At 44.6% G+C, this 25,510-nt stretch overlaps 1 protein-coding gene across 2 annotated transcripts in view; it reads left to right on the top strand.

The window, feature by feature from the left end:
* Positions 1–25,510, top strand: part of LOC142200629 (maternal DNA replication licensing factor mcm6) — a 59,643-nt gene that overhangs the window by 25,234 nt on the left and 8,899 nt on the right. For both annotated transcript variants that reach the window (XM_075271121.1, XM_075271122.1), the window contains exons 9-12: positions 2,222–2,363; positions 4,594–4,701; positions 5,435–5,590; positions 20,950–21,078. In XM_075271121.1, the coding sequence (XP_075127222.1) occupies positions 2,222–2,363; positions 4,594–4,701; positions 5,435–5,590; positions 20,950–21,078 (535 nt within the window). The remainder of the gene's footprint in view (positions 1–2,221; positions 2,364–4,593; positions 4,702–5,434; positions 5,591–20,949; positions 21,079–25,510) is intronic.

The raw sequence follows: 25,510 nt of genomic DNA on the forward strand, positions 1-25,510 counted from the left end.
TGTGTGGGGGGGAAAAAAAACCTGTGCAATTACTAAATTATTTAAAAGGTGTGTGTGTGTGTGTGTGTGTGTGTGTGTGTGTGTGTGTGTGGTTTTTTTTTTTGTTTTTTTTTTTGTTTTCTATGCTGAGAAATTAAGCCATGTTTGAGTTCTTGCCCATCATCCGTACAAAGCAAGGTTTCTGCCTGAGTATTTGATGGGCCACTGAGGTGAGTCAGGGAAGGTACTTTGTTTCACTGAGAAGATCACTATCAACGTACGATGACATGAGTACCTGATGAACCCTGGAACCATGGGGAGAAACATGCAGAGATTTACTACAGACAAGTGTTTAAAGCTTAGATTTTTAGGACTTACTTGGGTTCATATGACTCTATTTTGGAACCCTTTTTGCGGTCTCACTCAAAAAAAAAAAAAAAATCTGTTGAGACCTTAGTTGGTTTGTCCTAAGTGTGGAGACAGGAGAGGGGTTACCCCTTACACACCTACACATGTTTGTGACTTGATTTAAAGTTAAGCTTAGGGTTGAGCGATCGTGTTCGGAAAAGATCGGATTCCGATCGGCGATCGAGAAAATTTCACGATCGCCATCGGAATTCCGAACACGATCTTTTTATGTGGGATCGAGATCAGTGATCTTTTCCCACAATGCATTGCTTAGCCTTCACACTGTGTATACACTGTATACTCAGTGTGAAGGCTCCGCTGCAGTTCCATAGGAATGAATGGAAGCAGCCAGCACACAGCCTTAACCCCCTGTGTGCCGGCTGCCTCCATTCATTGGAATGGGAGGCTAAACTAACATCTGTAGCAGCTACTTACCTCTAGAGATGTCTGCTCCGGTGCCCTCCTTCTTCTTGCCTCGCTGCCCCGCCTCCCAGGTTAGTGTTTAAAGCGCTAGGTAGGCGGGGCTTGTGGTTTAGAGTGTGGGCGGGTACAGGGCGGGGAGACGTGACGTCTCCCCTCCCAGTACCCGCTCACACTGTCCTAACCCGCCCACACTCTCCTAACCTGGCAGGGAGCAGAGTGGAGCGACAGCGAAGCAAAGAAGAAGGCACCGGACCAGCCATCACTGGAGGTAAGTGGACACCAGGGGGGACTAAGTAGCCAGAGGATTAAAAAAAAAAAAATCCTCTGGCTACTTTAGTGATTCACTACACAGCGTGGATTCTAAAAATTCTTATATTCCATGCTGTATAGTGAATAGGATTGCTTTTAAATTCTGATCTCCGATTAATAAAAAAATCCCATTGACTTGCATTGGGATAGAGATCGGGTTCGAATGAAAAATGATCGGAAATCGGATTTTAAAATCGATCCTGAAAAGTCAAGATCGGCTCAACCCTAGTTAAGCTTTATTTTTTTTATTTTTTTTCAATACCATTTAGACTGTGATCTTTTTTGTAACTGGGATGGTTTAGAACCCGCTGTGGTTTTTATTTTTTTTGTATTTTAAATGTTGGTCTTTGATCATGTTCTGACAATAAAAATGTTTAAGTTTTACAAATCAGTACTTTAAATACCAGGTGAAATTTTAGAAATGTTTTACACCAACATAATTTATCTTATTGATTCATGGTAATGTCGCTTTGGAGTTTATTTCTGCTATTTTATGTCTTGGCATTTCTCTTGGCACTAACAAGGAAATGTGGCTTCTGGTAAGATGTATGTTCATGTTGACTTGTGAAGTATGGTGGCAGTTATCACTGACTTACTCTCCTGTAGTTCTATTACTAGTGTTCTAATCCAGCCAGGACCCTCATGTTCTCCCCATGTTTGTGGCTTTCCTCCAGGTTCTCTGGTTCTCTCCCTTGCTCAAAATACTTTCTGATAGAAAACTTGGATTGTCAGCACTTAATTTGCCATGGATTTAGGTGCAGATTTCACCCCTGAATCTGGAGCAGATTCCTCCCAGAATCTGTTTCCCATTGTTTTTAATTGGGCTCATTCATCTGGGCCTAATCAAGAGCAAGATGCCACGATGGAATAATGATGCACTGTATTGGCATCCCGTCGTGGCTAGATTGCGGCGAAAATGCCAGCAGCGGTAAATGAAGAGGAATTCCACTTCATGTTTCACCATGTGAACATATCCTTACTGTCTGAATTATTCCACAGCAGTTTACAAACAATATTTATTATATAAGCAAAATAAATAAAATATTACCTATTCAAAATTCTGATACTAAATATATATATTTTTTCTGCTTTACTTTGGCAGGCATGTGGAAGAATTCAGTCCACGAGCTGTGTATACTAGCGGTAAAGCTAGCAGTGCTGCAGGTTTGACTGCTGCTGTTGTAAAGGATGAAGAGTCTCATGAATTTGTGATTGAAGCTGGAGCACTGATGCTTGCAGACAATGTATGTGCTTGATAATTTTATTTCTAAGATATCCTGCACAGTCTCTACATTGTACATAATCTCTTCTATTATGTAGAAATAAATGGCCAGTTGTGCCTTTATCGGGGATTTGTAGTGAATTTTACAATTTTTAAGGATCAGTGAAGCACAAATATCATCCTTTGTCATATATGAATTAAACCCCATTGGGTTTTTTCCCTATTCTACATTTACATGTTAAAAGTATTATGCCAACAACAATATTTATCTTCGACCACAGGATAAAGGATAAGGGGTCTTTCTAATAACACCCCCACACACTGATTCTGAAAATAGTTTCTCAGCTCCACCTCTTCCCCCATCCGTTCTGCTGAGTTGTGGATTGTAGTCAAACAAACAGTAGGTTACGCGCTCACTCGGGACAAAATAGTGGAATAACTGTGTTGACAATAGATACTTTATTTGGAATATGATAACTCGTTTCAGGGTGTTGAAGTCATACAAGTGGCTTCACCCCTTCATCAGCTCTACAAACAAAAACAACAAGATTCACACTAAATATAGAAGTCAAAAGTAAAATTTAAATATTTGACAAACTATCTCAATCTTTCATTTTGTGTAAGTAAGTGTTTCGATAGCAGAGATAAATATCCGGCTGCGTAGTTGAACAGAAATAATACAATTGGCAACTTTCCAGTTTACATAAATAATGCATGGGGCTGTTTCAAAAGATAATTTCCATACAAAATTGTACATCCAAAGTTTAAAATGTAAATACAAAAAAAAAGTAGGATAAAAGTAGGAAGAGTATCGCAGCTAGAAACATTGCACCTCAGTCAACAATCTATCACATCATCAAGAACTTCAAGGAGAGACGTTCCATTGTTGGCAAAAAGGCTCCAGGGCACCCAAGAAAGACCATGAAGCACCAGGACCATCTCTTAAAAGTGTTTCAGCTGCGGGATCGGGCTACCAGCAGTGAAGAGCTTGCTCAGGAATGGCAGCAGGCAGGTGTGAGTGCATCTGCACACATTGTGAGGCGGAGACTCTTGGAGCAAGGCCTGGTCTCAAGGAGGGCAGCAAAGAAGCCACTTCTCTCCAGAAAAAACATCAGGGACAGACTGTTAGTCTGCAAAAGGTACAGGGAGTGACTGCTGAGGACTGGGGTAAAGTCATTTTCTCTGATGAATCCCCTTTTAAATTGTTTGGGACATCTGGAAAACAGCTTATTCGGAGAAGACGAGGTGAGCGCTACCACCAGTCTTGTCTCGTGCCAACTGTAAAGCATCCTGAAACCCTTCATGTGTGGGGTTGCTTCTCAGCCAAGGGAATCGGCTCTCTCACAGTCTTGCCTAAAAACACAGCCATGAATAAAGAATGGTACCAGAATGTCCTCCAAGATCAACTTCCCCCAACCGTCCAAGAGCAGTTTGGCGAACAACAATGCCTTTTCCAGCATGATGGAGCACCTTGCCATAAAGCAAAGGTGATAACTAAATGGCTCAGGGAACAAAACAGAGAGATTTTGGGTCCATGGCCTGGAAACTCCCCAGATCTTAATCCCATTGAGAACTTATGGTCAATCATCAAGAGACGGGCGGACAAACAAAAACCTACAAATTCTGACAAAATGCAAGCATTGATTGTGCAAGAATGGACAGCTATCAGTCAGGATTTGGTCCAGAAGTTGATTGAAAGCATGCCAGGGAGAATTGCAGAGGTCCTGAAGAAGAAGGGTCAACACTGCAAATATTGACTTGCTGCATTAACTCATTCTAACTCGCGGCGCCTATCGCGCTGTACTGTGGAGCCGGGAGGAACTCCCCCCTCCCGCTCCTGATAATGCTCGTCTATGGACGAGCTGTGTGAGCAGAGGGAGGGGGCGTTCCTCCCCGCTCCACAGCACAGCGCGATAGGCGCCGCGAGGCAGAAGGACGTTCCTGGCTAATGGTCAGAAACGCCCTCCTGACCATAGAGCACTACGGTACCGGCACCGTAAGCTCTTTACACCGGGCACAGATCGGGAAAGCTGAATTCAGCGCACTGTCAGCTTTCCAGCAGTATATAACTCTGCATGTGCCCAAAAGTGGTGAAAGGTCCTCTTTAACAAGTATTTCAGCAATGGCCAGAATTGAGTCCTTAACTGAGAAATATTAGTGAAGTACACTAAAAGCTTACTAATATTCTATTTGGCATATTTTTTACTGTAGTAATATTAATATGTACTAACATTGCATTTTTAACTGTGTAGGGTGTGTGTTGCATTGATGAGTTTGACAAAATGGATCTTAAAGATCAGGTGGCAATTCATGAAGCTATGGAACAGCAGACCATATCCATCACAAAAGCTGGGGTGAAGGTAGGTTTTCTTGCATGTTATAACACCTTCAGAATTGATCGGTTCATATTTTTACAATGAAGTAAATACCATATATGTGGATTATGCGGTAACTTAAATCACACATGGGTCTCTCTTAGCTCTCTTGGTACAGATCTGTAAGAACAATGGCCCATATTTACTATTGTGGTAACAACTAGACTGATGTGAACATCTAGTTTAGGGCTAATACTTTGACTTGCTAGATATAGCTACATGGTTGTGGATTCTCAGATACAGTGTACTTGTATAAAGAGAATCTTTCACTAAGTTCTGCTCTTTTACTTCACTTAAAGGGAATCTATCATCAGCTATAGCGATTAAGAATATATTTGCATAGCCTTTAGAAAGCCTATACCTTTTATTCATTAGTCCTCATAGCCATTTTTGAATTGGCCCGCTTTTATTGATATGCTAATAGCCACCATGGAGCATGGAGGTCTTTGTGATGCTCCCTGAGCACCGCTTGTGTGATATGAGTAAACGGGAGGTGAGAGCCAGGGAAGGTATATAAGTCAGCAGCCGCAACCTCCCTGCTCTCTCCTCCTACTGTTTCCTTATCCGTTTTGGCTATTACTGGTGTTCTTGAGGCGTAAGCGTTTATTTAAAAAATACATCTTGAGTCTAAGTTGGCAACCAAATTTTTTTTATTTATTTTTTTTAAAGGTGAATTTACCAACTTTTTTATTTAGTTTTTTTTTTTTTTTCCTATAAGGCCACATTAAATGCTCGAACATCCATCTTGGCAGCTGCAAATCCTGTTGGTGGAAGATATGAGCGATCAAAGTCACTGAAGCACAATGTGAATCTTTCAGCTCCAATAATGTCCAGATTTGACCTTTTCTTCATTCTCGTGGATGAATGCAATGAGGTATATACGTCTTAAAAATATTTGACATTTTTCAATATGTAATTCTGAACAGATGACAAGATTGGAAACCTGGCTGTGGCTTTGCAACTTAAAAAAAAAAAAAAAAAATCTCTTTAGTAATTGATGGTATCCTTTAAATTGACATAATACTCTGTTTATCATTTATACTAAGCAGGTAGTATGTACCATATTAAGTAGGGTGGCACTAAAAGACAATTTATCTGGTAGCATTGTTTATTTAAAGTGAACTCCGCATATAATTCTAAACAAAACTGAAAAGAAATGGAAACTTTTATAAATTATGAGGAAGAACAGCAGAAAGAGTAGGTAACATCTTTGACCCAGATAAGATTTTACTACTATCAGCACTGATGAAAATATAAAACTTAACTTTTAATAATTAAATAATTAACCACTAAAAGCACAAATAGATCAGATAAATACCCATGTTAAGGATGCTTTATTGATGCTGAAGTTCACATACATAACCGAGATACCAGTTGGTAACAAACAGCGTCATGGATACAATAAAATGTAGTAGTCTTGCCCCTTAGACGTCTTCATATGGTCCCAGGGTGCCTATATATCCCTAGTTGTCCCTAGAGGTCTTTCCCTGTGACCCCACATAACCCCTGCCCTTACAAGGGTAGTACCAACCTGTAGATCAGCAACAACAATTTAGCCCTAACAGGCCCTATGTGTTTCAAGGCACTTTGGGTGCCTATCATCAGGGGACCTAGTTTTAGTCTCATAGGTATAATAAACCAAAAGGGCCTGAGAGCTGATCAAGCAATAGCCAAACACAGTGGTGCACAGGCTATACAGACACCTATGCGTCAAGGTATCTAGGGATATATCAAGTGGATACATTCCTAGATACCTCTGGATGTTCCCTTGTCAAGTTAAACTAGCAAAGTTGCCAATGACTATGGTAAAAAAAAAAATGTTTAAAATGACACATTGCCCCTGCTTAGTGTGTGCTAAATTTGGTGGTAGACTGTATTATAAATGCATATACTGGCTTAAAGTACTGTAAGAGCTACTCATTTCCAGAAAAATATCTGCCCATTTCAGCTGTTCTTGTGTGGCCACGAATACCCTACTGGACATTCAGAGACATGTCAGATTGCCCTTGCACCACGTTATCTGTGATGTTCCCTGGAATTCCACATTGAATATATTCTGCTGCATTTGTGTGAGCAGCAAAAAGTGGCGAATGCATCAGACCACAGGGACAATGTAGTATGTTAAAATCCACTATGGAAACGTCATAAGGGAAACTTTGCCTACTGAGGTCCTTGGGGGAAGCCACTAAAGTTGTCGTCAGGAACAATGGCGGCATTAGGGATTATCATCCTTTTGGGACATAAATTTAACTAGAAACACACTAATATAATGATGGATGGAAGAACAGGTGCTGCCTTATCTTGATCACTCTCACCACCCTATGGCAGTTTTGAATCTACCAAAACAATCTTGTTTATAAGAGGAACTGGACGAGGGTGAAGTAATAGGTCTGGGTTGGATTGAACCTGGGACTTTGTGGGTGTAGAGAGGAATCTTGATATTTATATCCAGGGGATGAGGCAGGCATGATTCATTTATCCTGTTCAACTGCATTTTATGGCTGCCTTTTATTCAGCAACTGGCGAAAGGTACAAATAGCAGCTTCCAAATGGGGTAGTAGTTTCTCAGTGTCCAACTCCCCAGCATTAGTCTTAGGAGGGTGCCCAGGGATGATCCATGCTCTAAGGCAGACTTCTCTCCAACTACAGCTCCTCTCATGCCACTCCCAACTATGGCTACTTGGGACAGTAGTACAGGGCGTCCTGACAGGGATCTAAGTACCTTTGCTTAGGCCCGAGTCCACTCCTCTCATCAGTGTCCTCTACTGCTCCTCCTGGCACATAATCCAAAAGTCCTGACAGCCGAACTCCCTTCTCAGGGCTGTCTCTGATGAGCCTGGTACAAGTCACAATCCTCCTAGAGGCTGTAGGGATGACTGCTGGAACACAGTCTTGGAGCTGTATGAAGTGATGGTTCTGCAGTCTCTCAGCTACACACTTTAGACTGGAACTAGAACTGAGCTCATTGAAGTCAGTGGGAGCCATTTTTGAAGGTGGATTTTGAGGCGGATTCCGTGTGAAAATGTGCTCCAAAAACTCTGTGTGAACACACCCTAAAGAGTGGAAGAGTAGAGCAGGGTAAGTGGTCTTTGGAGGATCAGAGGTTACATGGGGCAGGTAGCGGGAGTTTAAGTCCGACATATATGGAGGGGACCATTTGTGGATGGCTTTGTATGTCAGTGTTAGTAACTTGAACTCTATTTGCTGGGCAGCGGCTAGCCAGTGAAGGGATTGACAGAGGGGAGCGCCTGATGAAGAATGAGGGGGGAGAGGTGTATTAAGTGAGCAGCACAATTTAAGGTGGACTGGAGGGGGGCGAGCGTACTCGCTGGGCAACCATGGAAAAGGGTGTTACAGTAGTCTAAGCAGGAGATTGAGGGTATGGACTAGCATCTTTGTAGTTTCAAGGGTGAGGAAGGAGCGGATTTGATGGATATTCTTGAGTTGGAGGCAGCAGGAGATGTTGAGGGTTTGAATGTATGATTTTAAGAATAGGTCAGAGTTCAAGGTTATCCCAAGGCAATGGACCCGTGGGACAGGGGTAAGTGTCGTTCCATTAACTTTGATAGATGTGGGTCAGGTAGAGGGGCTGTACGAGGTGGGGCGAAGATGATGAATTCTGTTTTCTTCATGTTGAGTTTGAGAACACAGGAAGAGATGAAGGAAACTATGGTTGCTAGACACTTTGGAACTGTGGACAACAGAGAGGTAATGTCTGGTCCAGAGAGATATATTTGAGTGTCGTCAGCATAGCAATGGTATTGAAAACCATGAGATTCTATGAGTTGGCCGAGGATGTAGATGGACAACTGGAGGAATCCTAGGATGGAGCCTTGCGGGACACCTAAAGAAAGAGGAGGTGGTGCATGAGTGGGAGACGCTGAATGTGTGGTATGAGGAGATCCTGGAAAGGGTCAGGTCTGAGGTGCCAAGGGATGACTCAGTTTCTAGCAAAGAGGGAGTGTTCAATTGTGTCAAAGGCAGAGAAGATGTCAGGAAGGAGGAGGACAGAGTAGTGACACTTGGTTTTGGCAGTTAGGTCATTAGTGACTTTGTTTAGGTCAGTTTCTGTTCAAGGCAAACAGAAGAGGAAGGTTCAGCAGAAGAGCCAACCACAATCTTGGGGCAAACACAAAGTCCTTACTTCAGGCAAAATATAACAATTGGTCTCACCAGCTTGGTTGGGACACAATTCCGAGCAAGGTTTTTTTTAATCACTACACAGCGTGGCGTCCAAAAATTGAAGCACATGAGCCTGTCACATGAGCGACCTCTTTAAAACTAAGCATAGTCAGTGAAATATATTTTCATGACTACACAGCATGGAGTCCAAAAATTGAAGCACGTGAGCCTCAGTCATATGAGTGACCTCTCCCCAAGGAAGCATAGGCTTTAAAATAAGTTTTTTCTTCAGTAGCCGGGAGTTCAAAAATTGAAGCACATGAGCCTCTGAAAAATTGTAACCTAAGAAAAAAAAAAAAAAGTATGTGCAGGAGGAGCTACAGAAAATCGATGAGACATTTTGTAACATCGAATTCTTTATAATGCCAATGGTGTGTTATAGCCCTTCTCAATCCAGGACTCATTCATCTTTATGAAACTCAGTTGATCGACATTGTCAGCAAAGGGTCTTGTCCAAAGCTCTGTGACAACACCACCAGCAGTGCTGAACAGTTGCTCTGAGAAGACACTAGCTGCTGGACAGGAATGTAACCCAAGGGCATACTGGGCAAGTTCAGGCCACATTTCCATTTTTTGACAGTGGTCCAGCAGTAGTCCATCAGGAAAGACTCTTGTGGTAAGATGTCTGTGAGTTTTCATATAGTCTTGCACCTGCAACAAAAAATGCTGTCTCCGGTCTGATACTTCTACATTTAATGTTGCTGTAGTAGGCCTCAACAAATACAGCCAAGCATTAGCCATTATGCCCACACTTCCCTTGCAACAGGCTGTGCTTCTGTCTCTGGGACCACCACGGCATTGTGAAAGTTGTGCAGGAGTTGGAGATAATCTTGACTCACTGCTTTCTGTAGGAAATGTGTCCATTAAGTCGTCCAACAGTTTTTGATGGTACATATCGATATCCCTATAAGCCTGTGGTGTGATGGAAATGAAGCCTAGAACTTTATCCCTGAAGCGAGGATCAAGTAGGGTTGGCACCCAGTATTCAGGATCTGCAAGCATATTTTTCACACGTTTATCTTCCAGAAGCCAATTTAGTATAAAATGACACGTGTGCCTGGTGGCGATTCATGAACAACTCTTCTAAGCTGACTATAGTCTCTTCTGCATCCCCCCCCCATCCACGCACAATGCCTTTTGACTGGGACTGCTGGAATGACTCCTCCTCAGTGACATTAATTTCCTGATCCAAATCGTCCTCCTCCTCTGAATAAGTACCCACAGAGGCTATTCGAGTCTGTGACCCAGTCTCCAACCATTGCCTGATCCGCCCAGCCCTGGAGTCATGATGGCCATGGTGGTTTCCAAGTCCTGGCTGTCTTCAAAGAAAATATCTTCTTCCTCCTCTGTTGCACATACCTGATCCCTCAAAGTTACGAGGCTGATCTTCAATGTGCACAAAAGTGGCACAGTCATGCTGACGCTGGGGTTATTTGCACTGATCACTTTTTTGCAGTATTCCAGACACTGAAGAACTAAACAGACGTCATGCAGCTGTGCCCACTCCACAGCCATAAGATGGAGGATTACCGGGGCAACATTTGTACGTCTGGCCCCTATCGTCATCAAAAGATCGATTACTGCTGGCTTCTGTTCGACAAACCTCTGCAACATATGCAATGTCGAATTCCACCTGGTGTGGACATCACATATGAGCCTATGAATGGGCAAGTGGTGTTTGTGCTGAAACTGAGCTATGAGAGCTGAAGCTACCTTGGACCGTCTTATATGGGCACACAATGTTCATACTTTGTCAATCAGGGGTGCAAGATCGGGATAGTGTTTCAAGAACGCTTGCACCACCAAATTGAATACATAGGCAAGATATATATGCATCAATGGGAACAAATTTGGAGCCGCCAACAAATTTCTAACATTGTCGCAGACCACGTTGCCTATTTTGAGGTCTAGTGGACCAAACCATAACTCAGTTTCAGCAATTATCGCATCTTTGATGTTTTCGGCAGTGTGACTCAGTTCCCCCAAACTACCTAATTTGAATACGGCTTGCTGCCTTTGCCCGCTAGCACGCCGATACAAATGAGGTGCATTTCCAGCCCCATGATTTGGTGGAGGTTCTGGTGTGGAACTCATTCCGTCCCCGGAACTCTCAGGAAGTTGGAACCCCCAATGACTTCTGAATGACCCTCCTTTGTGTTGGAAGAACAGACAAACTGCCATCAACATTTTGACAAGGGTCAAACATGTTGACCCAATGTGCGGTCAGAGAAAGGTAATGGCCCTGCCCATGCTGGCTAGTCCACGTGTCCATTGTCAAATGCACACAAGCACTAACAGATTGCTTTAGGGCACGCTTGATCTGTTGCTTGACATGCTCATGCAAGTCAGGGGCCGCCTTTCGTGAAAAGTAATGGCAGCTGGATACAACATATTGGCGCACAGCATGGGCCAACAGGGAGCGAAAATCCTTTGATTCCACAAAACGGAAAGGGACAGTTTCCAAAGCCAGTAGTTTTGAAATACTGGAGGTAAGCAGCTTAGCACACTCATGTGTTGCTGGATAGGTTTATTTCCTTTCCATTACTTGCTGGAAGGTGGGCTGAATATTAGAGCCAGAAAGAAAGGGACATGTTGGCGCAATTGGCATGCGAAATTCAGATGTGGCTCTTTGGCCAGTGGTTCCTGTAATTGTTTTAAGCCAATTGCTTGACTGTTGTCCAGCACTGCTGCCTGGCGCTCATGACGTTGGTGTGTACGTGGCACTGGCATTGGAAAAGTAGGTGGAAGAACTCACCAAAGCTCGTGGTGGATCAACGTTCACAGGCACATTCCTGACTTTACTTTTCTTGTTTATTATACAGTTTAAAAAGTGATGGATGTACAGATTTCAGATGCCTAGGCATAGCATTTGTATTGAGGTGCCTAGTGTCCTTTCCACGGCTAATTGCTTGCAAGTCTTGCATATCACCCTCGTTGGGTCATTTTCATCTTTGGTAAAATATAACCAAACAGTTTGTTTGGAGCCTTTCTTTTTTGGTGTAGCACTTCTAGGTGCTTTGGGTCGCGCAATGCCGGCGGGAGTAGTGTTTACGTGTGTGTGTGTGTGTGTGTGTGTGTGTGTGTGTGTGTTTATAGCTGGAATTTGTGCATTAATTGGATGACATTTTGGTGGACTGGCCTGGATGTTGGTGAAGGCAGCCGCGTCTGGAATTTGTTTCATCATCGTCAGATGACAGTAGTATGTCTGTGAACTTGGACATTGAATGATCAAATAATGCAGCAGATCTGTCCGCTTCTTCCAAATTTGTTGGACAGGTTAATTTAGAAGGGGGTGAACTGGATCCCCATTGAACATTTTGCACAGCAGATGACCCAAAGCTTTGTTCAGTGGAATATGAGGAGGAATTCCTTCCCGAAGAAGATGCTTCAATATATGAAGAAGTTCTCTGTGGACTGGCTTATCAGCATTCAGAATACCGGATTTGCCACAAACCAGCAATACTGATGCCTGTTTTTTCCCTTTCACAGAAGGTGGTTGAGCACTGGCCAGAGCACCTCTGTTGGATCCTTTTACTTTTTTAGTTTTGGGGGGCATGGTTTTTTTTTTTTAAATAAAATAGTAACTTTCAAGTGATAAAGCAGTTTTTATTTAGTTGAGTGACTGGAGAGTTCCCCTTTTTGATGGGAACAGCCTCTCTGTTTTTTAGAAAAAAACGTAGATATACGTTTTTTTAAAAGGTGAATATAGTTTGACGACAGAGCTGCCTATTGGATGTAGACCGCTACTGGTTGTCAGAAATGAACGGATGCTTTTTTGTGAAAAGTATATATAAATCTGAGGGCACAGTTGCCTATTGGATATGGACAGCCACTGTTTGTCAGAAATGAACAGATCCCTTTCGGTGAAAGGTGTATATACTAGAGATGAGCGAACAGTGTTCTATCGAACTCATGTTCGATCGGATATTAGGCTGTTCGGCATGTTCGAATCGAATCGAACACCGCGTGGTAAAGTGCGCCATTACTCGATTCCCCTCCCACCTTCCCTGGCGCCTTTTTTGCTCCAATAACAGCGCAGGGTAGGTGGGACAGGAACTACGACACCGGTGACGTTGAAAAAAGTAGGCAAAACCCATTGGCTGCCGAAAACATGTGACCTCTAATTTAAAAGAACAGCGACGCCCAGCTTCGCGTCATTCTGAGCTTGCAATTCACCGGGGATGGAGGTTTCCGTCCAGTTAGCTAGGGCTTAGATTCTGGGTAGGCAGGGACAGGCTAGGATAGGAAGGAGAAGACAACCACAACAGCTCTTATAAGAGCTAAATTCCAGGGAGAAGCTTGTCAGTGTAACGTGGCACTGACGGGCTCAATCGCCGCAACCCAGCTTTCCCAGGATCCTGAATGGAACACACTGACAGTGTATTCCCGTATACCCCATATATACACCCCAAATCCCCGTTCCAACGGTGTGCCCCCCCACCTTCACCTCAGAAATACCCTGCAAGTCTCCTAGCAATAGAATTGGGGCTATATACACCCACTATTTTTGCTACTGGTATATAGTGCCATTGTCTGACTGGGAATTCAAAGAATATATTGGGGTTACGTGCACCCACAATTTTTGCTACTGGTATATAGTGCCATTGTCTCACTGGGAATTCAAAGAATATATTGGGGTTACGTGCACCCACAATTTTTGCTACTGGTATATAGTGCCATTGTCTGATTGGGAATTCAAAGAATATATTGGGGTCACGTGCACCCACAATTTTTGCTACTGGTATATAGTGCCATTGTCTGACTGGGAATTCAAAGAATATATTGGGGTTACAAATATCCTCATTTCTTCCTACTGCCATATAGTGCCAGTTTCTGACTGGTAATTCAAAGAATATATTGGGGTTACGTGCACCCACAATTTTTGCTACTGGTATATAGTGCCATTGTCTGACTGGGAATTCAAAGAATATATTGGGGTTACAAATACCCTCATTTCTTGCTACTGGTATATAGTGCCATTGTCTGACTGGGAATTCAAAGAATATATTGGGGTTACAAATACCCTCATTTCTTGCTACTGCCATATAGTGCCAGTTTCTGACTGGTAATTCAAAGAATATATTGGGGTTATAAATACCCTCATTTCTTGCTACTGGTATATAGTGCCATTGTCTGACTGGGAATTCAAAGAATATATTGGGGTTACAAATACCCTCATTTCTTTCTACTGCCATATAGTGCCAGTTTCTGACTGGTAATTCAAAGAATATATTGGGGTTATAAATACCCTCATTTCTTGCTACTGGTATATAGTGCCATTGTCTGACTGGGAATTCAAAGAATATATTGGGGTTACGTGCACCCACAATTTTTGCTACTGGTATATAGTGCCAATTTCTAACTGGGAATTCAAAATGCGCAAGGCTCCCGGAAAGGGACGTGGACGAGGCCGTGGGCGAGGTCGGGGGAATGGTTCTGGGGAGCAAGGTAGCAGTGAAGCCACAGGGCGTCCCGTGCCTACTCCTGTGGGGCAGCAAGCATTGCGCCACTCCACAGTGCCAGGGTTGCTTGCCACATTAACTAAACTGCAGGGTACAAACCTTAGTAGGCCCGAGAACCAGGAACAGGTCTTGCAATGGCTGTCAGAGAACGCTTACAGCACATTGTCCAGCAGCCAGTCAGACTCTGCCTCCTCTCCTCCTATTACCCAACAGTCTTGTCCTCCTTCCTCCCAAAATTCCCAAGCTTCACAGAACAATAACCCCAACTGTCCCTGCTCCCCAGAGCTGTTCTCCTCTCCTTTCATTGTCCCTCAACCTGCCTCTCCACGTCACGATTCCACGAACCTAACAGAGGAGCATCTGTGTCCAGATGCTCAAACACTAGAGTCTCCTCCATCTCCGTTCGATTTGGTGGTGGATGACCAGCAACCCACCCTCATCGACGATGATGTGACGCAGTTGCCGTCAGGGCATCCAGTTGACCGGCGCATTGTGCAGGAGGAGGAGATGAGACAGGAGTTGGAAAAGGAAGTGGTGGATGATGAGAACACTGACCCGACCTGGACAGGGGGGATGTCAAGCGGGGAAAGTAGTGTGGATGTTGAGGCAGGTGCAGCACCAAAAAGGGTAGCTAGAGGCAGAGGCAGAGGTCAGCAGCTTAGGCGAAGCCAGGGCACACCCGGAATCTCCCAAGATGTTCCAGTTCGTACCCAGCCCCGAAAAACTCCCACCTCGAGGGCACGTTTCTCGAAGGTGTGGAGTTTTTTCAAGGAATGCGCCAAGGACAGATATAGTGTTGTCTGCACAATTTGCTTCTCGAAATTGATTAGGGGCTCTGAGAAGAGCAACCTGTCCACCACTTCAATGCGCCGTCATTTGGAATCCAAGCACTGGAATCAGTGGCAGGCAGCAACGGCAGGACAAAGGCCGCCTGCCGTTCACGCCACTTCCACTGCCTCTGCCACTGCCTCTGCCTCTGCCACTGCTGACTGTGCTGGCGATGCACTCCAGAGGACGAGCCAGGACACCACTTCATCTGCCTCCGCCACTTTGTTGACTTCTCCCTCATCCTCCCCTGTTCCTGTCTTATCTCCTTCTCCTGCACCATCAAAGGCACCATCAGGCGCTTCTTTACAACAACCCACCATCTCTCAGACATTGGAGCGGCGGCAGAAATACACTGCTAACCACCCACACGCGCAAGCCTTGAACGCCAACATCGCTAAACTGCTGGCCCAGGAGATGTTGGCGTTCCGGCTTGTTGAAACTCCCGCCTTCCTGGACCTGATGGCAACTGCGGCACCTCGCTATGCCGTCCCTAGCCGTCACTACTTCTCCCGGTGTGCCGTCCCCGCCTTGCACCAGCACGTGTCACTCAACATCAGGCGGGCCCTTAGTTCCGCGCTTTGCACAAAGGTCCACTTGACCACCGACGCGTGGACAAGTGCATGCGGACAGGGACGCTACATTTCACTGACGGCACACTGGGTGAATGTAGTTGAGGCTGGGACTGCTTCCCAAACTGGCCCGGTGTACCTCGTCTCCCCGCCTAACATTCCTGGCAGGGACACGAGAAGAACACCCCCCTCCTCCTCCTCCTCCGCCACCGCCTCCTCCTCCGCTGTTAGATTGACCCCAGCTATGAGTTGGAAGCACTGGCGTTGGTAGACGTCAGCAGGCTGTGCTGAAGCTGATCAGCTTGGGGGACAGACAGCACACTGCCTCCGAGGTGAGGGATGCCCTCCTCGATGAGACGGCAATATGGTTTGAGCCGCTGCACCTGGGCCCAGGCATGGTCGTTTGTGATAACGGCCGGAACCTGGTAGCAGCTCTGGAGCTTGCCGGACTCCAACATGTTCCATGCCTGGCCCACGTCTTCAACCTAGTGGTTCAACGTTTCCTAAAGAGCTACCCCAATGTTCCAGAGCTACTGGTGAAAGTGCGGCGCATGTGCGCCCACTTCGCAAGTCGACAGTAGCCGCTGCTAGCTTAAAATCTCTCCAGCAACGCCTGCATGTGCCACAACACCGGCTTTTGTGCGACGTCCCCACACGCTGGAACTCAACGTTTCAGATGTTGAATAGAGTGGTTGAGCAGCAGAGACCTTTGATGGAATACCAGCTACAAAACCCTAGGGTGCCACAAAGTCAGCTGCCTCAGTTTCACATCCATGAGTGGCCATGGATGAGAGACCTTTGTGACATCCTACGGGTCTTTGGGGAGTCCACAAGGAGGGTGAGCTCTGAGGATGCGATGGTGAGCCTTACAATCCCTCTCTTGTGTGTTCTGAGAGAATCCCTGATTGACATCAGGGATAACTCAGATCACACAGAGGAGTTAGGGATAGCATCCGATCCGTCACAGCTGGAGAGTAGGTCCACACATCTGTCCGCTTCATCGCGTTTAATGGAGGAGGAGGAGGAAGAAGAGTTGCCCGATGATGTGATGGTGATACAGGAGGCTTCCGGGCAACTTCGAATCGTCCCATTGTTGCAGCGCGGATGGGTAGACATGGAGGATGAGGAGGAAATGGAGATTGAACTTTCCGGTGGGGCCAGAGGAGTCATGCCAACTAACACTGTGGCAGACATGGCTGAGTTCATGTTGGGGTGCTTTACAACCGACAAGCGTATTGTCAAAATCATGGAGGACAACCAGTACTGGATCTTTGCTATCCTTGACCCCCGGTATAAAAACAACATCTCGTCTTTTATTCCGGTAGAGGGGAGGGCCAATCGCATCAATGCTTGCCACAGGCAATTGGTGCAGAATATGATGGAGATGTTTCCAGCATGTGACGTTGGTGGCAGGGAGGGCAGTTCCTCCAGTAGGCAACCAAGTTCTCACACACAAACGAGGGGCACACTGTCTAAGGTCTGGGACACCTTGATGGCACCTCCTCACCAAAGTGCCGCCACGGAGGGTCCTAGTGTCACCAGGCGTGAGAAGTATAGGCGCATGTTGCGGGAATACCTTTCCGACCACAGCCCTGTCCTCTCCGACCCCTCTGCGCCCTACACGTATTGGGTGTCGAAGTTGGACCTGTGGCTTGAACTTGCCCTATATGCCTTGGAGGTGCTGTCCTGTCCTGCCGCCAGCGTCCTATCTGAGAGGGTGTTCAGTGCAGCCGGTGGCATCATCACTGACAAGCGCACCCGTCTGTCAGCTGAGAGTGCCGACCGGCTCACTTTGATAAAAATGAACCACCACTGGATAGAGCCTTCATTTTTGGGCCCACCTGTGTAAAGCACCCCAACATGAAACTCCATGTCTGTACTCAACCTCTCCAATTCCTCCGCATCCTCATACTCATCCACCATAAGCGTTGCACAATTCTGCTAATACTAGGCTCCCTCCACCCTGATTTCCACCAACTCTGCTGGTTAGAGGCTCCCTCCACCCTGATTTCCACCAACTCTGCTGGTTAGAGGCTCCCTCCACCATGAATTGGTCCAAACTGGGCTGTTTAGAGGCTCCCTCCACCATGAATTGGTCCAAACTGGGCTGTTTAGAGGCTCCCTCCACCATGAATTGGTCCAAACTGGGGTTTTTAGAGGCTCCCTCCACCATGAATTGGTCCAAACTGGGGTTTTTAGAGGCTCCCTCCACCATGAATTGGTCCAAACTGGGCTGTTTAGAGGCTCCCTCCACCATGAATTGGTTCAAACTGGGGTTTTTAGAGGCTCCCTCCACCATGAATTGGTCCAAACTGGGCTGGTTAGAGGCTCCCTCCACCATGAATTTGCCCAAACTGGGCTGTTTAGAGGCTCCCTCCACCATGAATTGGTCCAAACTGGGGTTTTTAGAGGCTCTTTCCACCATGAATTGGTCCAAACTGGGGTTTTTAGAGGCTCCCTCCACCATGAATTGGTCCAAACTGGGGTTTTTAGAGGCTCCCTCCACCATGAATTGGTCCAAACTGGGGTTTTTAGAGGCTCCCTCCACCATGAATTGGTCCAAACTGGGGTTTTTAGAGGCTCCCTCCACCATGAATTTGCCCAAACTGGGCTGTTTAGAGGCTCCCTCCACCATGAATTTGCCCAAACTGAGCTGTTTAGAGGCTCCCTCCACCATGAATTGGTCCAAACTGGGGTTTTTAGAGGCTCCCTCCACCATGAATTTGCCCAAACTGGGCTGTTTAGAGGCTCCCTCCACCATGAATTGGTCCAAACTGGGGTTTTTAGAGGCTCCCTCCACCATGAATTGGTCCAAACTGGGGTTTTTAGAGGCTCCCTCCACCATGAATTTGCCCAAACTGGGGTTTTTAGAGGCTCCCTCCACCATGAATTGGTCCAAACTGGGCTGTTTAGAGGCTCCCTCCACCATGAATTGGTTCAAACTGGGGTTTTTAGAGGCTCCCTCCACCATGAATTGGTCCAAACTGGGCTGGTTAGAGGCTCCCTCCACCATGAATTTGCCCAAACTGGGCTGTTTAGAGGCTCCCTCCACCATGAATTGGTCCAAACTGGGCTGGTTAGAGGCTCCCTCCACCATGAATTTGCCCAAACTGGGCTGTTTAGAGGCTCCCTCCACCATGAATTGGTCCAAACTGGGGTTTTTAGAGGCTCCCTCCACCATGAATTGGTCCAAACTGGGGTTTTTAGAGGCTCCCTCCACCATGAATTTGCCCAAACTGGGCTGTTTAGAGGCTCCCTCCACCATGAATTTGCCCAAACTGGGCTGTTTAGAGGCTCCCTCCACCATGAATTGGTCCAAACTGGGGTTTTTAGAGGCTCCCTCCACCATGAATTGGTCCAAACTGGGGTTTTTAGAGGCTCCCTCCACCATGAATTGGTCCAAACTGGGCTGGTTAGAGGCTCCCTCCACCATGAATTTGCCCAAACTGGGCTGTTTAGAGGCCTTCTCCACCATGAATTGGTCCAAACTGGGGTTTTTAGAGGCTCCCTCCACCATGAATTGGTCCAAACTGGGGTTTTTAGAGGCTCCCTCCACCATGAATTGGTCCAAACTGGGGGTTTTTAGAGGCTCCCTCCACCATGAATTGGTCCAAACTGGGGTTTTTAGAGGCTCCCTCCACCATGAATTTGCCCAAACTCTGCTGGTTAGAGGCTCAATCCACCCTGATTTTCAAAACAAATGTTGGTGCCAACCTCAACTTACTACAAGGGCCAAATTCACTGCTGGTGACAAGCTCTCCTCACTGCAAGTGCCAAATACACGTTTCAAGGTGTTTTCCTACTGTCAGAGAGGTGGTATTGAGTGTGTAAAGTGTGTAGTTGTTAGGCTGTGATGTTGGGGTAATAGAGGGTCTTTGGTGTGTTAGATGCCCCCAGACATGCTTCCCCTGCTGTCCCAGTGTCATTCCAGAGGTGTTGGCATCATTTCCTGGGGTGTCATAGTGGACTTGGTGACCCTCCAGACACGGATTTGGGTTTCCCCCTTAACGAGTATCTGTTCCCCATAGACTATAATGGGGTTCGAAACCCGTTCGAACACACGAACATTGAGCGGCTGTTCGAATCGAATTTCGAACCTCGAACATTTTAGTGTTCGCTCATCTCTAGTATATACATATATCTGAGGACAGAACTGCCTATTGGCTTATAGGCAGCCACTGGTTGTCAAAAATGAATGGATGCCTTTTGTGAAAGGTATATACAGTCTGAGCACTAGAACACCCTCACTAGCACAGTTAAACAACTGCCTACACTGACCCTAGCTACCACTGAGATCCTCTCCCTAGCCTAGTATGTGCAGCAAAATGGTGGCATCAGCATCATCACCGCCCTTATATAGAGGGGTGTGATGATGCTGCCAGCAACCAATGAGATTACTGCCCATAGCTAACATAGTGTCTGAGTTTCAGGCATCATGTTAGCTGTTCCCACAATGATTGGCCAGTAGCCAAGTCTTGTGGGAACATAATCTCCAACCTCAATCCTGCCAGAAAAGATTGCATTCGGAATTCCGATCGCGATCATGAAATTTATTCGATCGCCGATCGGAATCTGATCATTTCCGAACCCGATTGCTCAACCCTAATTACCGCACCTCTCTAGCAGCTTCCACTTATATAAAGGCTACACACACCTGGGGTATCACGTCAGCAGGACTGGAGAATAGGAGCGGACATGCAGTAACACCCAAGTCCTTGACCCATACTCTAGCCACTTACCTTACTGATACTAGTAACCTCGATACCTGCCATCCACGTACAATTTAGTAAGTTATATATGTGTGTATATTTTTTTTTACATGTGTATGAATGGAGCAAACTTTAAGTTGACATTTGCAGTAAGTGGAGATATATATAGTTTGTGCTGCAGTTCAGAGGATTGTCTAGACTGGATATTTTTAGCACACTATAACAAAGATCTACTGTCCTGGTTACTTTCAACGATGCAAAGATGGACTGTATGGTATGTATAATCTATGAAGCAGGAGATGATGGTTTTTAGTTCAGCACCTTGCCTAGGCTGTATGTATGTAGTGTCTTTTTTCATAAATAAAAACATGCAGTGGCTACACTTATTTGAGAACTGCAAAGTATTTTTTAAGATTACAAATCTGAATATATTAGCCATTCCATTTTTTTTTTTTCCAGTGCTCATTTGGGTTTACTTTTTAGGTAACTGACTATGCTATAGCAAGAAGGATTGTTGATTTACATGCAAGAAATGAGGAGTCTATAGAGAGAGTTTATTCAGTTGAAGACATTCAGAGGTATTTGCTGTTTGCCCGTCAATTTCAGCCAAAAGTGAGTGGTCACATTTATTTTCCTGGTCTTCATATCTTAATTTTTGAATAAAATTTTAGTTTTTACAGCATTGATGGGGACCACATATAAATTACCATTTTTTTTTTCTGCGTGTTTTATAGCAACTTGTTAAATAAATTCTTTGGTTATTATGGTCAAGGGTGGTATTTATTTATTTTTTCATTTTTATGTAATGTATATATGTATAAGAAAATGTAAGGTGTTCCTATTCAACAATTTTATATTATGTTTGTTTTAGTACACATTTCAGTTGACACATTAGATCATGTTTCAATATTACACAAGCTACTGTTAGACCAAAGTTTTGTGCACTAAGCATGCTGTTGTTTATGCCAGTCATGTACCTGTGGAGTCCCTTTGATCATGATGTGGCCACTCGTGGTTATACAAGAGTTAAACTGGCAAGATTAATGGTTCCTTCAAACTCTGCGAGGGCCCCATGGAAGGGAAACTCAGCAATTTCTGCTGCGGCAAAAATCACAGCATTTTAACAGGAAGGCCAAAGTGGATGGAATTCTAGCGAATCCCAAGCCCACTTTTTGGTAAAAACCGCGATGCGGACATGCTATGATTTCCAAAAACAGCACCGTTTTGGAAATCACAGCATGTCAATAATGCCTACGGAAATGCCGGAAATGTAGTTTCCTCATAGGTAGAATTGTAACAGTACGCGGAGGAAAACTTTGTAAACTTTCTGTCTAAAGCGCTGCGGGAAGAACTTCAATGCATTGTCGCTGCGGTTTTTCCTGCAGCATTTTTTTGTTGCGGGACATCCCAAGGGAAACAGAAGAACGCCCACTCTAGGGCGGTATGGGTGAAGTAACTAGTAACATTCTGATACAGTGGGATGTTAAGGAATTAACAGGTATATTTTCAGAATGAATAATATATATATATATATAATATATATATATATATATATATATATATATATATATATATTACAGTGTGTGTGTGTATGTATGTGTGTGTGTGTATATATATATATATATATATATATATATATATATATATATATATATATATATATATATATGAGAGATAGATATAGTTACACATTACAAGCAAGCAAATCGAGCTTGCAAAGTGGACATGACCTAAAGGGGAGCTGGGAGCTGTACTGTTTTAATATATACACTAAGATACTGAAGATAACCTTTCAAACTGGTTTAGCTAGTACCATCTGCTTCAGTTGCCAGCTGTGATGGTACCATCAAGAGAGGGACAGAAACAGACTGGAGAAGCTGGGTGACTGGCACCCCACTAACCAGCTTCTCAAAGATAGTGGAGTAGAAGGTAACGATAAAAATTGTATCCATCATGAAGAATCTGGAGTATTCCCTAAATAACACAATTATGAAAGAGTAATAGATTTAGTAGAAGCTCCTATAATGTTCTATACCGATATTTGTGTATGTGACGGTGGGTTATCTTACTTTACGTCATGTGTCTAATTCTGAGTTAATTTCATATTGTACCCCATTGGGCCATACCTATAACTAATTCACATTGTACTCTACTGTACATAATCTTTACTATACCCCCCAGTTTCATTGTATTGCTTTTGTATGTAGTGCATTCAGCTTCTATCATGGCCTATAATTTCCTAGCTAGAATCAATAATTGTATTCAAATAATGTATTCATTAAAACAACTACCCACCCCATGACATACTATTATGTCAGAGAAAGGTAGTGGGTAATGCAAAAGGCCATAAAAGTACAGGATCAGAAGATGGTGCGAACTACAAATGCCTATCATGACTGTTAACATAACTTGAAACTACAGTGTTTATAAAGGTGATTTTTTTTGTGGGGGAGGGGTTGCCTGCCTAGCAACACCCCTACAGTGCAGTTGAAGGGTGACTTTAAACAAATTGGGGGAACCCAATAAAGGTCCCCCAAGATTGTAAAGAAAAATGAAAATATTTAAAAGTAGAAAAAAAAAATTAAGAAGTTAAACGAACAGTGTAAAGAGCAACTTTGTAACCTAAGTGAGAGAAGGCATATCATTTAGGCTACACATAGGCTTTACCTGTAATTCTCAAAGAGAAAGTTGCACATGGGCAAAACCATTTTTAACAGTGAAATATACTGTAGAGTTCCTCATACAGACGCCAAGCAGTGAGGTAAGGCAGTTGGATAAGCAGCTAACCACTCTGTGCTGTTCTGTCCTGAACAATCCTTCCGCCTCTTTTCCTTGAGAAGATGAGATGCCTAGTCTTCATCAGTACATTTTACTGCCCATCAGGAATTCATTTGCCCTGAGGGGACATGAGTATCTTGCCTCAGGCGATAGATTGCGGAGTCCCTGAAGGAAAAGCACTTGGGTGATCTCGCCGAGCAGTTTTGTTCAAACCAAACATTTCAAACAAAACTGCTATTATACTCTGGGGTCTCTTCAGACTCCAGAATACACTAATCACCTCACCGGGGCCTCCACTTTAAATATGGTAAACAATGTTACTTGCCACCCTTGGACTTCAGCATGGCTCACTGTTTTCTTTGGTACTCCTGCCTGATGTCAAAGATTGCTGATTTGGTCTCGGAGGATACATTAGCATCTTGATCCTGACATGGCCACTGAGGCCCAATCGGTGGTCCCTGGCATCAGGCAGAAGCCCCAAAGAGTACAGGTGAGTAGCACTGTTGTATTTAATTATCACCCCGGGGCCTCTTAATATAACATCAGCTTGTGAGTGGTAACCCCCAAAAATTATATCTAAGAAATTATACTGTGTGGAAGCCACTATGGGACGTTATACTGTATGGAGGACACAATGGGACTGTGATGAATCGCAGTCTCGCCCAGAACCACTTTGGCGCAGAAACCGCGATCACCTTCTTATCTATACCGTCCACTCTCACAGCCAGAGAGAGGACCGGGCCTTATAGGATAATATGAGAAGAGCCTTCTAAAGTTTTAAAATTTTATTAACCCAAGATGGTCGACACTAGTCAGCCAGAGATATATATAAAGATATACTCTGGCGGTTACAAGCTTATACGGTTACAGAAAGGTACGTGCAGTAAGATAAAAAGAATAAAAGATTAGAAACAGGGATATAATACCAGATTCGGTCTCCGGAATTCCACTCATGAAACCCAGGGCACATAGCTTTAGAGTCCTTTTAGGTAGTCCACAGATGGAAAGGAGTTGATGACCCCATTAACAGAATAGTCCAGGGTGCATGGTATTTCCATAGGCGTTAGTCAATAGTCCAGGGGAACATGTTCCACAGCATCACAGCACCTAGTGACACATGCCAGTAGACCAGGAAGAACACAGCCAAAGAACAAAGAACGCCGGGTCCTGGCATGGGTGACAATATATCTCCCCTCAGCCCCCTCCCACAATGAGGTCAGCAAGGTGGGCATCTCAGCCCCCTCACCTTATACCAGAATAACTATAAATGGCCATAACTCTTTACCAGGTGAACCCACTGTTTGGCTAGGGGCATGATGGGGTTCCTCACAAAATCCCCATCAGGTAGAGACCAAGGATGATTTCCCAATTCCCTATGGGTAACGAGTTCAGTGCTGGAACCCCTCCTAGGCCTCTGATTGGATCGTGCTTGGGCTCAAAACGTGCGGCCTGGTACTGTGCACAGGAGGAAGTTATTGTCATGACTGTATCATTTTTCCTGTGACAATAACTTCATAAATCCCATAACTGATTGAAGTGTTTACGGAGTCAAACAGTCTACCACTAGGTGTTAGAACTTTCAGAGCCAGGATGGCCCCCTGCTAGGATTAATGAAGTTCGCACAGACATGCTAATGACATGCCTAGGGTGAGACAATGGCTTTTGATCTTGTCAACTGGCCACAGATAATTAGTTTTGACCATTCCTCATAATTCCATACATGGATAATCATATATATAGCTGAGAATCATGATTGTGATCTGATTCATCACACTGATACAATACATAGATAGTTATAGATATAGCTGAGAATCATGATTGAGGGCCGGTTCATCACAGGGACATTATACTGTATGGAGGACACAATGGGACATTATACTGTGTGCTCTATGAAGCATGATTCTTAGTTTGTCCAATTCCTGGAAAACCCCTTTCAAGAGATTGAAGCAGGAGTAACAGAACAAAAAATAAAACCTACTCTGTTACTGGTGCTCCAATGTCTGAGGGGTCGGGCGCAGGGCTCTTGGGGACTAAAATATGGCACGTGACTGAGCGGACTTTGGCAGCAGACGCTAGAGTGCTGGGGATAGGGGAGTTTCTAAATTTGGGGAAGGAAGGGCACCATTTTGACTTCGGCGTCCGGCAGAAGAAAAGCCAGAATCTGCCGTGCTGCCTATGGTGGGCTTTCTTTCCTTTTCTTTTTTCACTGAAGATATAGCATCTAAGCACCCACCCCCTTTTCATCCTCTAGGGTCTACCATGAAGA

This window comes from Leptodactylus fuscus, chromosome 4, assembly GCF_031893055.1.
Source record: "Leptodactylus fuscus isolate aLepFus1 chromosome 4, aLepFus1.hap2, whole genome shotgun sequence".
NCBI lineage: Eukaryota > Metazoa > Chordata > Amphibia > Anura > Leptodactylidae > Leptodactylus > Leptodactylus fuscus.